The sequence below is a fragment of the Berghia stephanieae genome, chromosome 9 (assembly GCF_034508935.2).
Source record: "Berghia stephanieae isolate SIO BIC M18660-M18661 chromosome 9, UCSD_Bste_1.3, whole genome shotgun sequence".
Taxonomy (NCBI): Eukaryota; Metazoa; Mollusca; class Gastropoda; order Nudibranchia; family Aeolidiidae; genus Berghia; species Berghia stephanieae.
Window position 1 is genome coordinate 22602097 of NC_088368.1, and position 17080 is coordinate 22619176.

Below are 17080 nucleotides of genomic sequence, written 5' to 3' on the forward strand. Positions count from 1 at the left end.
AATTATGTTTCAGCCAAAGTAATTTGTAATTTAAGCGCTTAGAGTCTGGTGTCACGGAGTTATAGCGCTATATAAGTTTTCAGCATTATTATTATTATTATTATTATTATTATTATTATTATTATATTATGGGATTTTTGCCTGCACTCTTGCTTTTGGAATTCAAATGGGGAACAAAAGTCTTACGTATGTCAAAAAACTGGTTCTAATCTCATTGGAAGTGTAAAGCCGGAGGACTGAATACAAACCTTATGTAAATGATTTTGGTTTCAGATTGGGTGGCATCTTAATTTTCTAGCCTAAATAAAGGCTGCTCGTCGATAAAGATGATCCATCCTTGCTCTATTACGTCCCGTAATCCTAATAATCTGCCTATACACCATGCTACTGAAATAGTTATGCCACCTCATGTAACATGTTCATTATTAGTACTCCGAAGGACAGGTTACATGCACACTCCCAAGGATTTAGGAACCAAAAGAGGAGAGAGGGTTTGATGTCACGACTTTTTCTTCCATATAGATAGAATACGCTTGGCCAAGGAGTTCACAACATTGCCATCCGGAAGTAAAACGGACAAACACACAAACTCTGTGTAACCATGAACTTTTATAGTCTGGTTAAGACAGTTTAGTGAGAACAACTCACAAACGCGGATGGCAAAAACAATAACAAAGGCCTGAGTGACGTCATCTTCGAACTATCTATAGCTAAATGCTTTTATCAAAGACTGCCGTTTAGCTGTGTCCAACATCGTTAACATTATAAAAAAGAAAGCACACATGTAAACACTAATATATTTGGGGGGGGGGGAGGTTGATAGTTTTTACCAGTGAATAAGACTTACAAATTCAAACAATTCAACAAAACAACAAGCCAGAACAATTGATATTCCAGTCCCGTGTGGAAAGGTCTTTGTAATTATTCTTTGCCCACCGATCAAATGACTGAATTTGGTAGATAATAATATAGTATATTCACTCAAAAACAGCGCAACCTTGGGATTGAGAGCACACATCTATTGGGAACAAGCCCAAGCCCAAGATTCTAAACGCACGAGTACAAGAGCCCTTTCAATTATAACCTGAAATACATTTATTAATATCAGTAGTACTAGTATTTTACTGATCAGAAGACATGTTTCTCGTCTTCTGATATATTATTTTGGCTGAAAAAGAGACTACACCGTTTGACTTTTGTGAATACTATTGATTTATGTACGTCAAAGTTAGTTTTACACACTAATGACACACTTTTCTTTGACCAATTTTTAACGAACAAATTACAAATCAAATGCATGCTGATAATAAAATCTTAATCGTGCAGATATGAACAATTATAATAAAATTGCATGCTTAGTATTCTCATTTTAATAAACAACAATAGAGTTTTATCACAAGTCTATGGCTATAATATAACTACATTAAAATAAAGTTTTCCCACAAATAGGTATATATAAGTGTGGGGTAAGGGGTAGAAACCTCACAAAATGAATTGGTCTTATTGATTTTGATGTGACCAACCAAAACATTTTCTGAGCTCTATTACTATTAGTTATTTTTCCATGAAATACGACTTGGAAGTAGACAAAGATGCAGAAAAATGAATGGAGCAGGCCTTCATGTTAAAGAATCCCTTTAAATGTCAGAGCAACCGAAAACCCGATAATAATATTCCATAAAACGCGACCAGTGTAAAACCAATAGATAGATAGTACATACTACCCCATCACATCCAGTTGCGCCAATCTTCATCACATGTTTGTATTGGATTGGATTGGAATGGATTTGAAAGAGACCAAACTCTTTTGCGGTGATGACACTTTATGTTCTCTATTGTCTTTCTGACACGTCCTTGTTCTTATTTCTTATTGACTAGTGAGTTCTAGTAAGATCATGTGATAGGTAAAATGCCTTCCAGAATCCTAATATATCAATCAGCAGACAGGGTCCGTATTTCTTTTGCAACTCCGTGTGCTCTTGTACTAAAAGGGTAACTTGGGTCTGATTTAGGTCTGACAGAATGTACTATGAGAAATAAAAGCATCATATCTGAAGGGTCAAAAGCAATTGTCACTGTCTGTGTAAAAATGAAATAAACACTAGCATCGTGGATTCTAAGGTTGACTAGCTCTTTATTTCTGTATGTTGCTACTACTACTGGCTGTAGTTAAGTTAGTATAAAAATAATTTTCTCTTTTGAACTGTAACATTTCTATTTTGGTAAACACTATTAAAATAAATTGATCAAATAATTACTTCTGTTTTTGTCAAAATCATTACAATTAATCCGTTGAACATTATTTATCACAAGTTATGAAATTGCTTAAAATGGTAGACACAAGACAGACCAATAATATTTTAAAATGTCGGTGAGAAGAAATAAAAGATAAAAGTAAAAGACATGCTATAAACAGAAGAATAGAATCAAACCTTTGAAGTCTCCGAGCTAGATATACTAATCATTCCTCTGAACTAAACACTTCATTCGGACACTATATGTTGGAAGAGGAAGTGAGGGTGGAGGAAATAAAAATAGATGAACATATAATGATGATATGATACAAACATAAATTCAAGACAAGGAAATCAGGTACACCTAAACGTACATACTATTTCACTGTTAGAACTAAAACTTATATGCATAAGTGAGCCTCATTTGTCAATCTGATATTATGTTGGGATCATGTACTTGCAGGTCTGATAACCCAAATTGTTATGATCTCATTGTTGTAATGGAAATACTCTCAAACCAATGCAAAGTATAATTTCCATTACAACGATGTTAAAACGAGCCCGTAATTGCATTCGGTTATCAGACCTGTAAATATATTCACATCGGTCGGGATGAATCCGACAGAGAAAGCATGTGATCAGAATTACTTTTGATTGACAGATACGTTTTTTAAAGTATAAGAAACGGCATTCATTCCCCTCAATAAAAGCACAACATTTTACGAACAATATTTTATTATTCAAGGTTATAATCGAATTTTTAGTATCAAATTCCTCTCTGACGTAATACTGGATTGAAACGATTGGTCACATATAAGGTATAACTGGAATAATATAACAAAATATACTTCAAGTCGACCTTTATACATCACAGTTCCCATCAATAATAAAAAGTCTTAAGATAAATTTTCAAAATTAGATTTTTTTAAAAAGAAGTAAATAATCTTTAAAACGTCTTTTATTCAGAAATAACAAAATCAGAACCGATTGAGGGATCGAATAAAATGTTTCTTTCACTCTTGTTTTTGGAATTAAAAATTTGTTCCCTATGCACACCAGCAAGTAAGCTAGTGCAACGATTGGGGACACGTCCGGAATTCCAAAAAGGAAAAGTGTAAGAATCTATTATTAAATGGCGGTAGTGATAATCTGTGAACAAATAAGCCAATGAATGAGTTTTTTTTTCTTCTAATGAATGAGTAAGTGAATAGTTTATTGAGTGATAAATAACACTCAATTCACTATATATCCCAAAGTGTCGTGAATAGCATGACAATCATAATTATAGTTATAGTATAGGGAATCGTTGTCAAATGAAACATTCAAATATCGACTCATATAATCGATTTGTTGATTTACACATAACAATATATATATACAGCAAAAAAAATTTAAAAAGTCAACTGAAGAGTAAAAATGCCTTTTTTTTTCTCACAACTCTTGTAAATTCGTAATGGAGCTCTTATCTTATTATCTCAGCGTTGTTACAAAATATATCATTTGTGACCCATCATGTCAAACTGGTATTACTGCGTGGTGAAGTGGATGCTAAAAAGTTAATATAAAGTTAAAACGATTGTGAATGTGAAATTTTGGATTGATACATTTTCTGAAACCATTTAAATCATTCTCCTTGATAAAACAATCAGTTTTATTTTCCAATTTACATATACCAGGGGCGATAAGTGTATAATATAAATTCAAAAACAAGACAGAACTCATTTATTATACGCGTGGTAAAAACATGGAATTGTTTTAACACAAAAAATGCATGTTCTTTGAACCAATTTAAAATCATGGTTGACAAAGACTTAACTTCTCTGAGATTTGCAATTGATTTTTTTTTAGTGATTATTTTGTGAAATTTGTACAATTTTAATTATATATTAAATCATGAACAGTTTTCAATAGCCTCAATAGTCTATAATTGTTGGTTTTGGCTTTACATTTTCATGGACATAATTGTTGTCATTACCTTTCATGATTTGTGTAGTATAATGGTCTGTACATGTTGAGACCTAGAATACATGTTCTTTGTACCACCACAAAATGATATTTTCACAGAGAGCTAATTTATCTGAGATCAGCGAAAGATTGTGTTCATTATAGACTATTAGCTTTGTACATTAACGATTTTTTCAATCATGAACAATTTTCAATCCCTTCAACAGTCTATAACTGTTAGTTTTGACTTGACCTTGCCAAAATGGATATCTTTTTTCATTACATTTTGATATATGTAAAACATGTCTGTAAATGTTACATGACATGCTATTTGAGATTATGCAATTATGTATTTTTGTATAAGGCATTTAAAAGACAAGTTTTATATTCAGTCGTAAATGAGATAAGAATAAAATAAACTTTTCCCAAGTTTCACATTTTTCCCCCTATATTTTCCCCTATAAATTCTATTGCAAAATGTTAAAATTAAAATTATCGGGAATATTAAATTTTGGGTAAATTTATTATGTGAAACTACATTCATCCACCTGAACAAAACAAATAAAGGTGTCCCTCGTTTCACACTGTTGGTTTTACATAAATTCTCTTTTCAGCATCAATACCACTCTGACATGTTACTGTTTTGAGATGATGGGTCACATATATATGCAGGTGTAAATGTCGATCATATGCTTGCATGAAAAGGTTGATGCATGAATGTTAAAACGTAACATCTGAAATGTTCCATCGCTGCCAAAATGAACTGAGGGGTGAGACCACTCATTCAAACTTTTCCAGATGGAAGATTAGATGCCTGTATAAATTTCTTCACGCTAAGACTAAGAGTAATTGATATATGGACCACTTAATCATAACTTGTCGTTGATTCAAAATGGTCCCTGGCCAACAGCAACATTTAATATTAAGGACAGGACATGATGCCTGTTAGGTGATATTACAATTTTTTGCCGGACAGAGACAACGCTGTTAATGGCCAGGTACTCATTTTACACCTGAGTAGGGTTAGAGAATGTGAGTAAAGAGCCTTCTCCAAGGACTCAACTATGCACCGAGCAAATCTCGAACCAAGGACCATCCGACCTGAAAGAGTGTCATACCACGAGACCACATAGCCCCATAATTTTGATTTTTACATGACCTTAGAGGCTCACAACAGTCTGTGTTCCAGTTCATTATGACAATGACCATGTATGGTGCATTCAGCTAAACTTTATGCAGAAAAGATCCTATACAAATGCTGTTTGATATTAATTATTATGATAAAAGAATTTAAATGGATGATAATTAAAAATAATATTAGCTCTTCACCCTGTTGTTATTGCGATGATTAGAATCATAAGATGAACGTTTGCTGCATTCAGAATAAAGAAAGAAAAACAAAATTAAAATTAAAACACACACACAAAACAATAGAAACAAACAAAACACAAAATAAAGGAGGAAATAAAATAAAACCAAGGGCGCAAAAAGCAAATAAAAACGAACAAAAATCAACTGAAGACTGAACTGAAAAAAATAAAATTTAATAAGTATATCTTATTCAACATTTCCTTCATGAAATTTGTAAATGTTACAATGGTAGAGGAAATAATATTAGGTAAAATAAAAATAAACAGAAAACAAATCTAAAAACAACTATAAATAAATAATCATATCAAACAAACAAAAAATAAATAAATAAATAAGACCAGTAAAATTAAGTAAAAAACAACCGAACAGAAAAAAAAAAAAAGAAAAAAATTTAATCGAGCCTCTATAGTGCATTATCCACTAAATGTGCTCAAATCTCTTTACAAGCTACACAAAATCATTTAAATAGCAAGATGGATTCGATGGTTGTTGTAATATAATCTTATGTAATAAACCAATGCAAAATCAAACAAACAAAAAAGAAGAGAGAGAGACAATCACGAACAAAACAAAATTCCAACATTAAATAAGAATTCCATTAAAATAACAGCATCATTAAGTTTTGAACACTTGATCAAAATACTACAGCACCGATTTTCTCTCCTGATTAAATAAAAAAAAAAGTAAAGAATAAAACAAAAGAAACCAAAATTAAAATAATATAGCTGTAAACTTAAGTAGTCCTGAACAAAAACTATTTTGGAATAGAAAAAAAAAATAAAACCAACTCAAAACAAGAGAGGAAATAAATTTTTTAAAACTTAAACAAAAGAAAACTCAAATATTAATTAACAAAACAAAAAATAAAATAAAAAATAAATCCCCCCCCCCCAAAAAAAAAAAAAAAAAACAAAACAAAACAAACAAAACAATTATGAACAGCAAACTCTAATGATATATAAAAGAGCCCGTACAAAAAACCCCCAACATATTAATAGAAGAGAATAAAAAATAGCAATAATAATTTGCTTAACTTGTGCGAGTAATTGTAAAATATCTTAACAATAAACCGTCATGTCAAAATGTGAATAAGTTCCGTTGAATGAATCCAAAACCCAAAGCCCCACTTCCTTCCAGCAATATCATAAAATACTATAGAAATAGAAACATAATTACACAATGACCAAAATGTGACCAATCGCCTCAAAATGGTATTACATTGGGATGAACTTGATTCTTAAGATAAGAGTTTAAAGCTTATCTCCTAAAATTTTACTCCACGATAAAATTTTAAATACCTTCATTGAGAAGAATACAATTTATTGTTTCGTAAACTTGACGAATCTTAAATTTACAAATTCTGATCAACTTGACAGTGAACCTCAATTTACTTCATTCAGTTGATTTCGACATAATACCAGATTGAATTGGTGGGTCACAAATTCAACGGATACCTGAGAATTCATAGTACAGTCAATGCCGGTTATCACACCAACTATGATATAACAAATGTAACTAAAAGACAAAATGCCCTATTTATGGACAATAAGGGTCTTTTATCATTATTATTATTATTATTATTATTATTATTATTATTATTATTATTATTATTATTATTATTATTATTATTATTGTTGTTGTTGTTGATGTTGTTATTATTATTAGTTTTTAAAAAAATCTATTTTTTACTATTATTATTATCATTATTGTTATTATTATTATTATTATTATTATTATTATTATTATTATTAGTACCAATATTGTTATTATAACTGTATATCATTATTATCAATGAAAGATGATAGACTCCCTCTGACCACTGACTTCATAGCAACAGTAAGTACAACGTTGCCTAAATTCTGACGGTTATGCGGTTTTTAATGGTAAGAATCAATTTATTAAAAATCAGGCATTTGTGTTTGGGTCAAACCTTGGTGAAAAGTATCACTTAATGACAACCAAGATGGAAGTTCATATCACGACTAACAAAAATAATTTTTTTGAATGAATGAGACAGCTTCTAGAAAGAAATAGTTTTTCAAGACTGTTTCAAAATCAAAACCTTCCTTGGAGTAAAAATAAAGGGGAAAAAAACATTAATAAATACGGATAAAGAATAAAAAAATATAAGGTAATATTTGTAGGGCAGTTCAGTTGAGTCACACCTCTAATGTTTCCTCTAAAATATTGATCTAAAAATTTACATCCGGAAAATAGATCTATATTTAGTCAATTTTGGCTCATATATATCTGTATACACTGATTATCAAATTTGTATTAAAGGCAGGTCTCTTCAAATGGTATTTCCGATTCAAGGTGAAAAAATCACAAATTTCCTTATGGTTGAAATGATCTGGACCTTGAGCCTGTAGTCAAAACTTATTTGTGGACGTACAAACAGTCAGTTTTTAATGACAAATGAAAAACTAATACAAAGAGGGCAATGATAATTACTTCCTTTAAGTTAAACTACCCCCCCCCCCCCCCCTACGCACACACACACACAAAAAGAAACCCCTGAGATCAACAGACAGGAGTAATTATCTCTTCAGAAAAGAGGTGTTCAGGATCACAGCAAAATTGATAAGTTACACTGCTAAGTCGAGTATTGCTAACCAGCAATGCTTGTTAAATGAGATAAGACTTCATTTCTTTACCTCAATATTTTTCCCCTCTGGAAAAAAAATAAAAGCCTCCCTTTCTAATCTGGTTCTTTCAAGCAGTAAGGCATTAAGAGCATTAAGAGCTGCAAGTCTTTTTACTTACCTCCAATAGAAATATGCAATAAACAGCACTTAAAGATTATGCTTTAGTGAAATTACATGTGCAAATCATCACACACACACACACACACACAAAATAATAATAATAAAGGAAAATCAGGATTTTAGAAATCATTATATCAGGTTCCTTAATTTGGACCCTAAAGGTAAAATCCCGGGGAAAAAAAGGCATTGGCAACTCTGCTAATTCTAATCCAAGCCATAAATGTACATCCAACTGTGGTAATAACTGTGTTTCATACATGTGCAAAATTTCGATGAGGGAAATATTTATTCAAAGTATATCAATGAAACTACAGACCTAAATCGATTTTTTTTTTTAAATGTCACAACTGCATCATGAATCAATCTACTTGTGTATGAAAGACGGTTCCTTCACAGTTCGGTTCTGTTCAAATTTACATTTCAATCATTGACAAATGGTAAAAAATATGAAGAGCTGTGAAAGATAAATGGCCCAAACGAGATCATAAGTGCAGACCTGCCTACTTGAAAATAAAAAATTCGTAGTTTTTAGTAGATAAAAATTGTAGTCACTATAGTTGACTTTACACATCAACAATTTGCCCTCACAAAGGTTAGATAACACCTCAAAATCCTTAAAAATATGTAATCTGAAATCAACTTTTATTTTCATAAAGTATTTATGACTTTAGGAATGTTCATGAAGTTCTCAAATTGAAGCCAAAATTTCGGAATTCTACGATCTTTTCGTAGTACTAGGCAGGTCTGTAAGTGTGACATGAGTTTAAGGTAATAAAATTCCATATCATAAAGGTCAAAGGAAACTATACAGAGGATTCTTCAAAAAATTTCCAAAGTGGATGAAACTGATTTTTGACAAATCCAAAATGCTAAGAATTGTGAAAAATAGGGGCCATAGCAAGTCACTTAAATTGATGAGAATTTCCATTTTGCATTAAAAAAAACAAACTATATTCTAGTTTCTGCTTTTTAAATTTTGCCTATCCGATAATGCGACAAGAATTCTCTTACATCTCCAGTAAAAAAAAAAAAAAATAGAATTTTGAAAAGCTAGGAATCAACAGATATAGTCAACCAAGCATCCATCCATCCATCCATTACTCACCCCTTCAAACTCTATCACAGATCATCTACAGAGAATTTATATTCTTTTTATACTGAATAAATTTAAAGCAAATGTTTCATCTTCAAATCAAATTACAAATTTTACCTCACTGTTCATTAGAGCAAAAAACAAAAACAATATTTCAACTGATGTTCACCCGATAATGCAAAACTGTCACCAAAAAAAAATTGTGTAGTAAAATAAATCATTCAACAATTCTAAACAAATTTTTCAGGTAAACCTTCCAAATTTGAAGAAGAAAAAAATATGAATTAAGCTTACATACAGACACCATCAAATTAGGTAACTTTGCTTAAAGGGGAAATTGTTCCCTTTTTGAATACGGACCTACTAAAAAATATTTGGTTTTATGGCAAGTATTTTCTTTGGTAAAATTTAACAGACAAAAGTATAGCAACAAGGCTGAAAATGTCCAAATACCCCAAATCCACAAAGACATGGTTGTCTCTATGGATAGTTACCACATTTGATGGTTACAAAAAAACCACACAAAAAAAAACATAAATTAAATGTAAAAATCTTTGTTTTTGTCTGAGTAAATGTTGTTAGATTGTTCTATTAAATACCTTTGTAATTTGGTTTTAAAAAAAACAAAAAAAACTACCCTGGAACTTGGTGAGTTATTTGAGGCATGATTATTATATTATCATACTTAATATATTATCATTTTTTAAAACAATAAGATTATGGTAGCACAAATAAAACTGTTACCAATATTTTAACGTATTAAAGCAACCATTTCTTCAAACGGGCTTAATCATAAGAATAGGAATCGATCATAAAATCTGGCATTATTGAAATGAAAAAGTAACTTCAGGTTGGTGAAGCCCACAGTGACAGTCAAGGCAGCGACTAATCTAATCCACTCACAAATCTATCTTCCTATCCACTTCTCTGTCAAAAGAATATATTAAGCTACTAGAAACTGTGGACTTAAAAAAAGTAATGTGTAAAAACTAATATAACAGCCACAAAAAAAAAAAAAAAAGAAAAAAAGAGGAAAATAACAAACACAGAACTTTTTGGGGTCAAAACCCTTTGTCAGCAAACAAAACAAAACAAAAAAAAACAGTTAAAACTAGTGGTCTAGTGGTATGATACTCGCTTTCGGATCATAAGGTCCTGGGCTCGAGCCTCACTCGGTGCATAGTTGAGTCCTTGAGAAGGCTCTGTACAAATATTCTCTCACCTTACTTAGGTGTAAAATGAGTACCTGGCTGTTAACAGTGTTGTCTCTGTCCGAAAAAATTGTAATGTCGCCTAACATGCGTCATGTCCCATCCTAAATGTTAAATGTTGCTGTTGGCCAGGGACCCCTTGTAAAGCGCTTTGAGCATGTTTAGTGGATATTGCGCTATATAAAATCTCAATTTCTGGTTTTTAATTTTTGATTCATCACATGAGGAGGTGATTTTCAAATCATGCTAAGTCACATACACAAATAAAAAATAAGTTAACACTCTAAAGCAATTTATTGGACACCTAAAAAATCATCTGAGAATTGTTTAGGGCAAACAAACGACACATACTTCCCTCTTTAAACCACTAGACCTGTAAATGAGCTCTATAAAAATTGACTGAAACTCTTTGACAAACTGAAGATTCAATTATTTTTTTTAAAAATAAGGGCATCATTGGAGAGGAGAGTGATAAATACAATATATCAAAATAGTGGGTGTTATTTCTTACTGGAAGTATGACTGCCATAATTTGATGTAGAAGGAATGCTAAATAAGCATGTCATTCATATAGGTAAAGATGACTTCATCAAAGTCATATTCCTGCCTCTGGAATTTTTTTGACATAGAAAAATAATCACCATTATCATCTTTAACTTCTAGCCATGACCAATTGAATTTATTCCTCACGGGACTCACATCTTTATCGATGCTCGACAAGTCTGAATTGCGATCCACGAACAGCTCAGCCATTGTGAGAACATTAGAATAATGTAGCAATGAGCAAACTTGATTTTCAATCAGTAAATGACAGAGAAAAAAAAACTTAAATAAATATGACTTCAGGCCAATACACTGAATTATTAAGTAGAAGTGAATTATCAAGTATCAAGAAGAAACTTCGGCAGGCGTAGCGGAAAAATTCAAAGAATCTAAATGAAGGTAAATCGCCACAAAACAGCAAGCTCGCTTGGGCTTGAGCAAAACAATGCCAGAAAACGTCCTGATTTGCACGGGAATTAATTAGGCTACTTACCATTGTTCCTTATGATCAGGTACTCAATCAGTGAAGAAACGGTCAACCAGTTTGTTTACAACGTGAGGCAATCGAAATGTGCTTGTAGCAATCTATCCTACCTTTCGATTTGAAGATGTCTACATAACGGACTTGCGGCATTCGCAATTTACTTTATCATAGTTTTGAGACTCGAAGGGTAAATGTGGTCAATTTTGGCTTAGATGAAACAGTGAAATTTATCGCTCGGTGGCTCAGTTAAAATTGGCTACAGTTGGGATCACGACGGATTGGAAAGTGAAAAAATAATTTAACGAAGGATGTGTGAAAATACCCAGGGAAGTGTTCAGACACGCCTTTTATAAAAAGCGTCGCTTTGTCTTGGCAATATATACATCGTTAATATAAACGGTCCCCATGAGCTATGCGTAGCGCTGTGGAACACTCCTAATTATTTTACGGTCATTCGACTACGATTTGTGAATTCTTTCTTTTTTTATTTCTTTCTTTCTTTCTTTCCTTTTTTAAATATTTGAATTTGACAAATTGACTGATTTCAGTTAATTGACTGAGAATTTACAGGTCTAAACCACTAAATAAATAACACAAAAATTACAGTTTCTCTGAATGATGACAATGCTACTTAAGACGTTTTGAAAATTATCTCCTCACATGATGTAACAAAACTTTAACGGTTTTGTTATTAGCTGACGAAGGTCTTGGAGCCCAAATGTTCAATGCTTGGTATTTGTGTTCTTTCTTGAAGCTGTTATTCATTTTTTTTTTCAGAAAAATTGAGTGGAGCAGGCACTTACGTTTATAAAAACAAGAAATAAAGTGAGTAGGAAAGTGCCAGAAGACAATAGAGAATAAAAATTTCGCAGAGGCGATGGGGGCTGGAACCTATGACCTTACTGGTACGACAACTCCACCTGTTTGGGGGGAGAGTGTGATTCTACCTTATGTGCTATCCACCACTCAGAGTTGTTGTACCAGTAAAGTCATGGGTTCGAGCCCCCATCGCCGCAGTGAAATTTTTATTCTCTATTGTCTTCTGGCACTTTCCTACTGACTTTATTTCTTGTTATACTCATTTTTGGGCGTTAGTATCCACCACTATTCACCATAAACCTGATAAGTCAGGAACTGAGATTTCATGTCCATGATGCACATTTTAAACAAGTGGACAGCATCAACTCTAATGCATTCAACATGAATGAAAACAAATCAATAGATTGCACCATTCATTGAAAAAAAGAGAGTTAGGAACAAGTAGGTTATCACATAATTTTTCAATACTCATATTTTCACGTCCTCTCTCTCTCACTTTAAAAAAAAAATGTCCAAGCCAAGTTTTTTTTTTTCACCACACAATGTCATAAGGCCCAAAGAGACGGATTTATCCTGGTTTCTATCGTATTACATAGGTAATAGAAATTGGTATGACACTGGTCAATCGTAAAGTACTTTCCACTAGATCTAACAGACCCAGCTACCCACTCCCTGCTGGATGGTTAGGAGGGGAATCAGAGAGAAAAAAAAACAAAAAAAAAACAACTCAATTTCACGTGGGATTGATCCCAACCCCTTGAGCGCAAAGCAAGTGCTCTACCAACTGAGCTATCGAAACCCCATCTGTTTTCATGTTAACCCTAAGGATCGCAAAAGTTGAATGATCTTCAGATAAAGAGGTCTAATATATTCATTTTAAAAAAACCAACAAAGTAGGGAGCAGGCACTGGTGTAAGATAAATCTCTGAAAAGGCGTGTATGAAACAGTGCCTGACAAATCAGAAAGAAAAATAAAAGAAAAATCATCCCCATAAATCAGCCTGCCTTGCCTGGGGATTGAACTTCAGACCTACTGATTACCAGTCCTACACCTTTTCAGATTAAAAAAAAACCCCCAAAAAACTGCGTCCAAGTAACTTTGTCAAAACATTTTTAGAATGTGCGATAGGTCGCTTGTCATTAAAACCAATGAACTACTCATTCAACCAACCCACTCATCAATCCACCCATTTGCAAATCAATAAATCAATCAATCAATCACTCAATTTAACCAACCCTTCACTTTCACTACAATTTAGCCTTAGTTTGACTTGCCACCCATTTGCAAATCAATCAATCAATCAATCAATCACTCAATTTAACCAACCATTCACTTTCACTACAATTTAGCCTTAGTTTGACTTGCCATCAAGAGAGAGCGGAAATCCCTAAAACTCTGTTCGATGGCATTGGCCAAGGTTTCTGAGTTGGTCTCAGGGCTGTTGTTGTAGGACGTCACCGCAATGTTGAGATAATCCTCCTGGGGGTTGTAACAAATGCCGTACCCATCCGGGACCACAGGGCCAAAAGCCAAGAATGATGTGTGGACTCCAGCAACCTGAGAAATTCAGGAAAAAAGGAATAAATAATATTGTTTTTAATAATTCTTCTTCTTCTTTTAATTCTCCTCCTCCTTCTTCTTTTACTCCTCCTCCTCCTCCTCCTCCTCCTTCTTTCTTCTTCTTCTTCTTCTTCTTCTTCTTCTTCTTCTTCTTCTTCTTCTCTTCTCCTCCTCCTCCTCCTCCTCCTCCTCCTCCTCCTCCTCCTCTTCCTTCTCTTTCTTCCTTCTTCAACCTTAAGAATGAATCATTTTCATTATATCTCCTGCTTTTTTACCTCCACCTGCCTCTTATTTTATTCTAATTCTTCTCTTCTTCCTCCTTTTCCTCATCATTGTCCTCCTTCTCCTCTACTTCTTTCTTCTTCCCCCTCTTATTTCTACTTTCATCATCATTGTTCTCCTCCCCCTCCTCTTCCACATTATTCGCATTTTCTCCACACAGTGTAATATCAGTAGCTTACCTGGCCAGTAACAGTGTTGTCTTTGTCATAAAGAAATTATCAAAGTAAGTTAAAGATTGCATGTTCTGTCTCATATTTTCAATGTTGCTGTTGACTTGGGACCCCTTGTAATGTGCTTGGAGTATATTTTACGGATAATAATTAATTGTATAATTGTTTTACTCCTAAGGAAAGGTCTATGGTCGTAGTCATTCTATGTTCAGTGAGAAGCCTTGATCGAATCACAGAGGAGACAACGGGATCTTTCTCTTCCAAATAATATGGCTTTGTGGTCTTGTGGTTTGAAACTCGACTCAAGTTTGGCAAGCCCCTGATTCAAGCCTTGCTCTAGGCAATGCAAAGTTGGGTTCTTGAAAAAGCTCTTTACTCACATTCACAAACTACACTAGAGTGCAAAATAAGGACCTGGCCAATGACAGCGTAGTCACTGTCCAAAACAAAAGTCGTGATAGCTCTCCAAAGGTATCAAATCTCGTTCTACATGTTAAGTGCTGCTGTTACTGGAGATAAAAGATAAAGGGAGTAAATCTGACTCATGAATGAACACGAATGTGTTGTTCATTCATGAGTCAGATTTACTCCCTTTATCATTATCTCCATTTTATTGACTCATTTAGGCACCTCTAGTTATTGGTTGCTGTTACTGTAATTTGAACCTATGTAGTGGAAACTGCGCCATGTAAAAGCTCATTAACCCCTCCTTACCACCCATTGGAAAATTGTCACATTCGTTACGATGCAGCCAACATTTTTCTCATTCTGATTACTTTTGTACATCATAATATTTGATAAAATATGTTTGCTATAGTTAAAGTATATTAACACTGTGTTGAAGAGCTCGTTCAGCAGAAAAAAATATGTATAACAAGAACTAACAGCTTTTGTGTTTGAGTGAAATATCTATTTTTGTATAGGTTGGTTGTGAAGTTTTGGGGTAAATCCGGAAAATGGTTGATAAGGAGAGAGTTTAAAATAATGTATATATAAAAGCTTGTATATCTTTATTGTTTTTGTTTTCTTAAATGGTCCATTCTTAAACAAACCACAAGATACACAACACAACCTACCTGACTAGTAGACATACGAAAATGGGTCATCTCCTTATATGCTAGATCCATAAACAGTTCTGGAACATTCATCCCCTGCTCCAGGGCAATCATTTTGAGTCCCAAAAGATGGCGATCTATGCCCTGTCCCACAACCACCTGAAATGGAATTTATTCAATGGGATTTGTTTTCATTTTAGGACTTTACAGTACTTGCAACACTTTAAAGTAATTACACGACAAATTCTACGAGAGTAGACATCAAAGAAACAAAAAATATACAGGCCATTTATACAAGATGCTTTCAAAAACACTTAACTCTTAATCTTCACTACATACAACATAATTAAAAGCTTTCAGCACAGTACAAAATATATCACAGCAGCTAACAACACTGAAAATTATCATTTTTTCCCCTATTTTTTTATTAATTAAACAAAACAAAAAACAAATCTCTCACATCATCTGTGTACTTCCTGTGAGCTGCAACAGCCTTACGAAGAAGTTGTTCTTTTTCTGGGGGAGGTAAAGAGTTGTCATCCATAGCCTTGGTGAAAGCCACAGATGCGTTGGTGCACGACCTGATTGTCTCTGTGCGACCCAGCTGGAATCGACGAAGGGAGCCTGACTCATACGTAGCGCAAGGTTTCTGGTAGACTCTGTGTGACAGCAAAAAATAAAATGTTTTAATTTTTTTTCTTATAATAATGTAAACAATAGCGTTTATAACAGCCAAACAAGATATATTCGGTAGTGTCAGATCTTTCAATTTGAAACTCTGAAAATTCATAATTCTCAAGAGACTGCTGCTTCTCCAGATGATTCTACAACTGCCATGAATGTTACTACTACTACTACAAGAACAACTGCTATAACTACTACTACTATTACCACTACTTTACTACTACTATTACTACTACTACTACTACTACTACTACTACTACTACTACTACTACTACTTCTACTACAACTACTATTACTACTAATACTACTACTCACAGGCGTTTATTGCTTTCAATTTAGTTCGCCAGGTAAATCTAGCCAGTGTTGTGATGATGAGTCATAGCTTTACACTGAGAGAGGGAAACAATTTTTTCGCCGTTTTGATCGATTTTTTCTGAATTTCAAACTAATGTAGTATTGCCGTTATTAAGTGTAGCAAAAATATTTTTATACTACCTAACAGTTTATTAACAGAGTTTTCATTGATTATATAATCATAATTATGATGATGTTAAAAAGCAAGAGGGATAACCTATGAAATTGATACATAAATTTAGTGAAATAAAATTTTTAAGAGAATATTTTAACATGTTCAACACTTAAGATTTTAAAACAAAAGTAATGGAAATGATGTTGAATATTTGTAGAATTTAGACATATAAATTTTATACCAGTAGATTGAGGCGTTTTTGAGATATCAGTTCACCTGTACGTAAAAGTAAGGATTTTGAGTAAGGTAAAATTGAAATCCAATCACTGCATTGTCTTAATAGAAATTTTTTAATAAACCAGAAACATAGTCAAATGTGATTCACTTATATT

General features: G+C 33.0%; 1 protein-coding gene across 3 annotated transcripts in view; it reads right to left on the reverse strand.

The window, feature by feature from the left end:
- The window catches only part of LOC144979877 (carnitine O-acetyltransferase-like), a 55271-nt gene that overhangs the window by 11100 nt on the left and 27091 nt on the right, over positions 1 to 17080 (reverse strand). For 2 of the 3 annotated variants that reach the window (XM_078927112.1, XM_078927114.1), the window contains 4 exons: positions 15996 to 16194; positions 15557 to 15694; positions 13834 to 14025; positions 2433 to 2494 (listed from right to left, as the gene is read on the reverse strand). In XM_078927112.1, coding sequence (XP_078783238.1) covers positions 2462 to 2494; positions 13834 to 14025; positions 15557 to 15694; positions 15996 to 16194 — 562 coding nt within the window. In that variant the 3' untranslated portion in view covers positions 2433 to 2461. The remainder of the gene's footprint in view (positions 1 to 2432; positions 2495 to 13833; positions 14026 to 15556; positions 15695 to 15995; positions 16195 to 17080) is intronic. The other variant, XM_078927111.1, reaches the window with a different exon arrangement.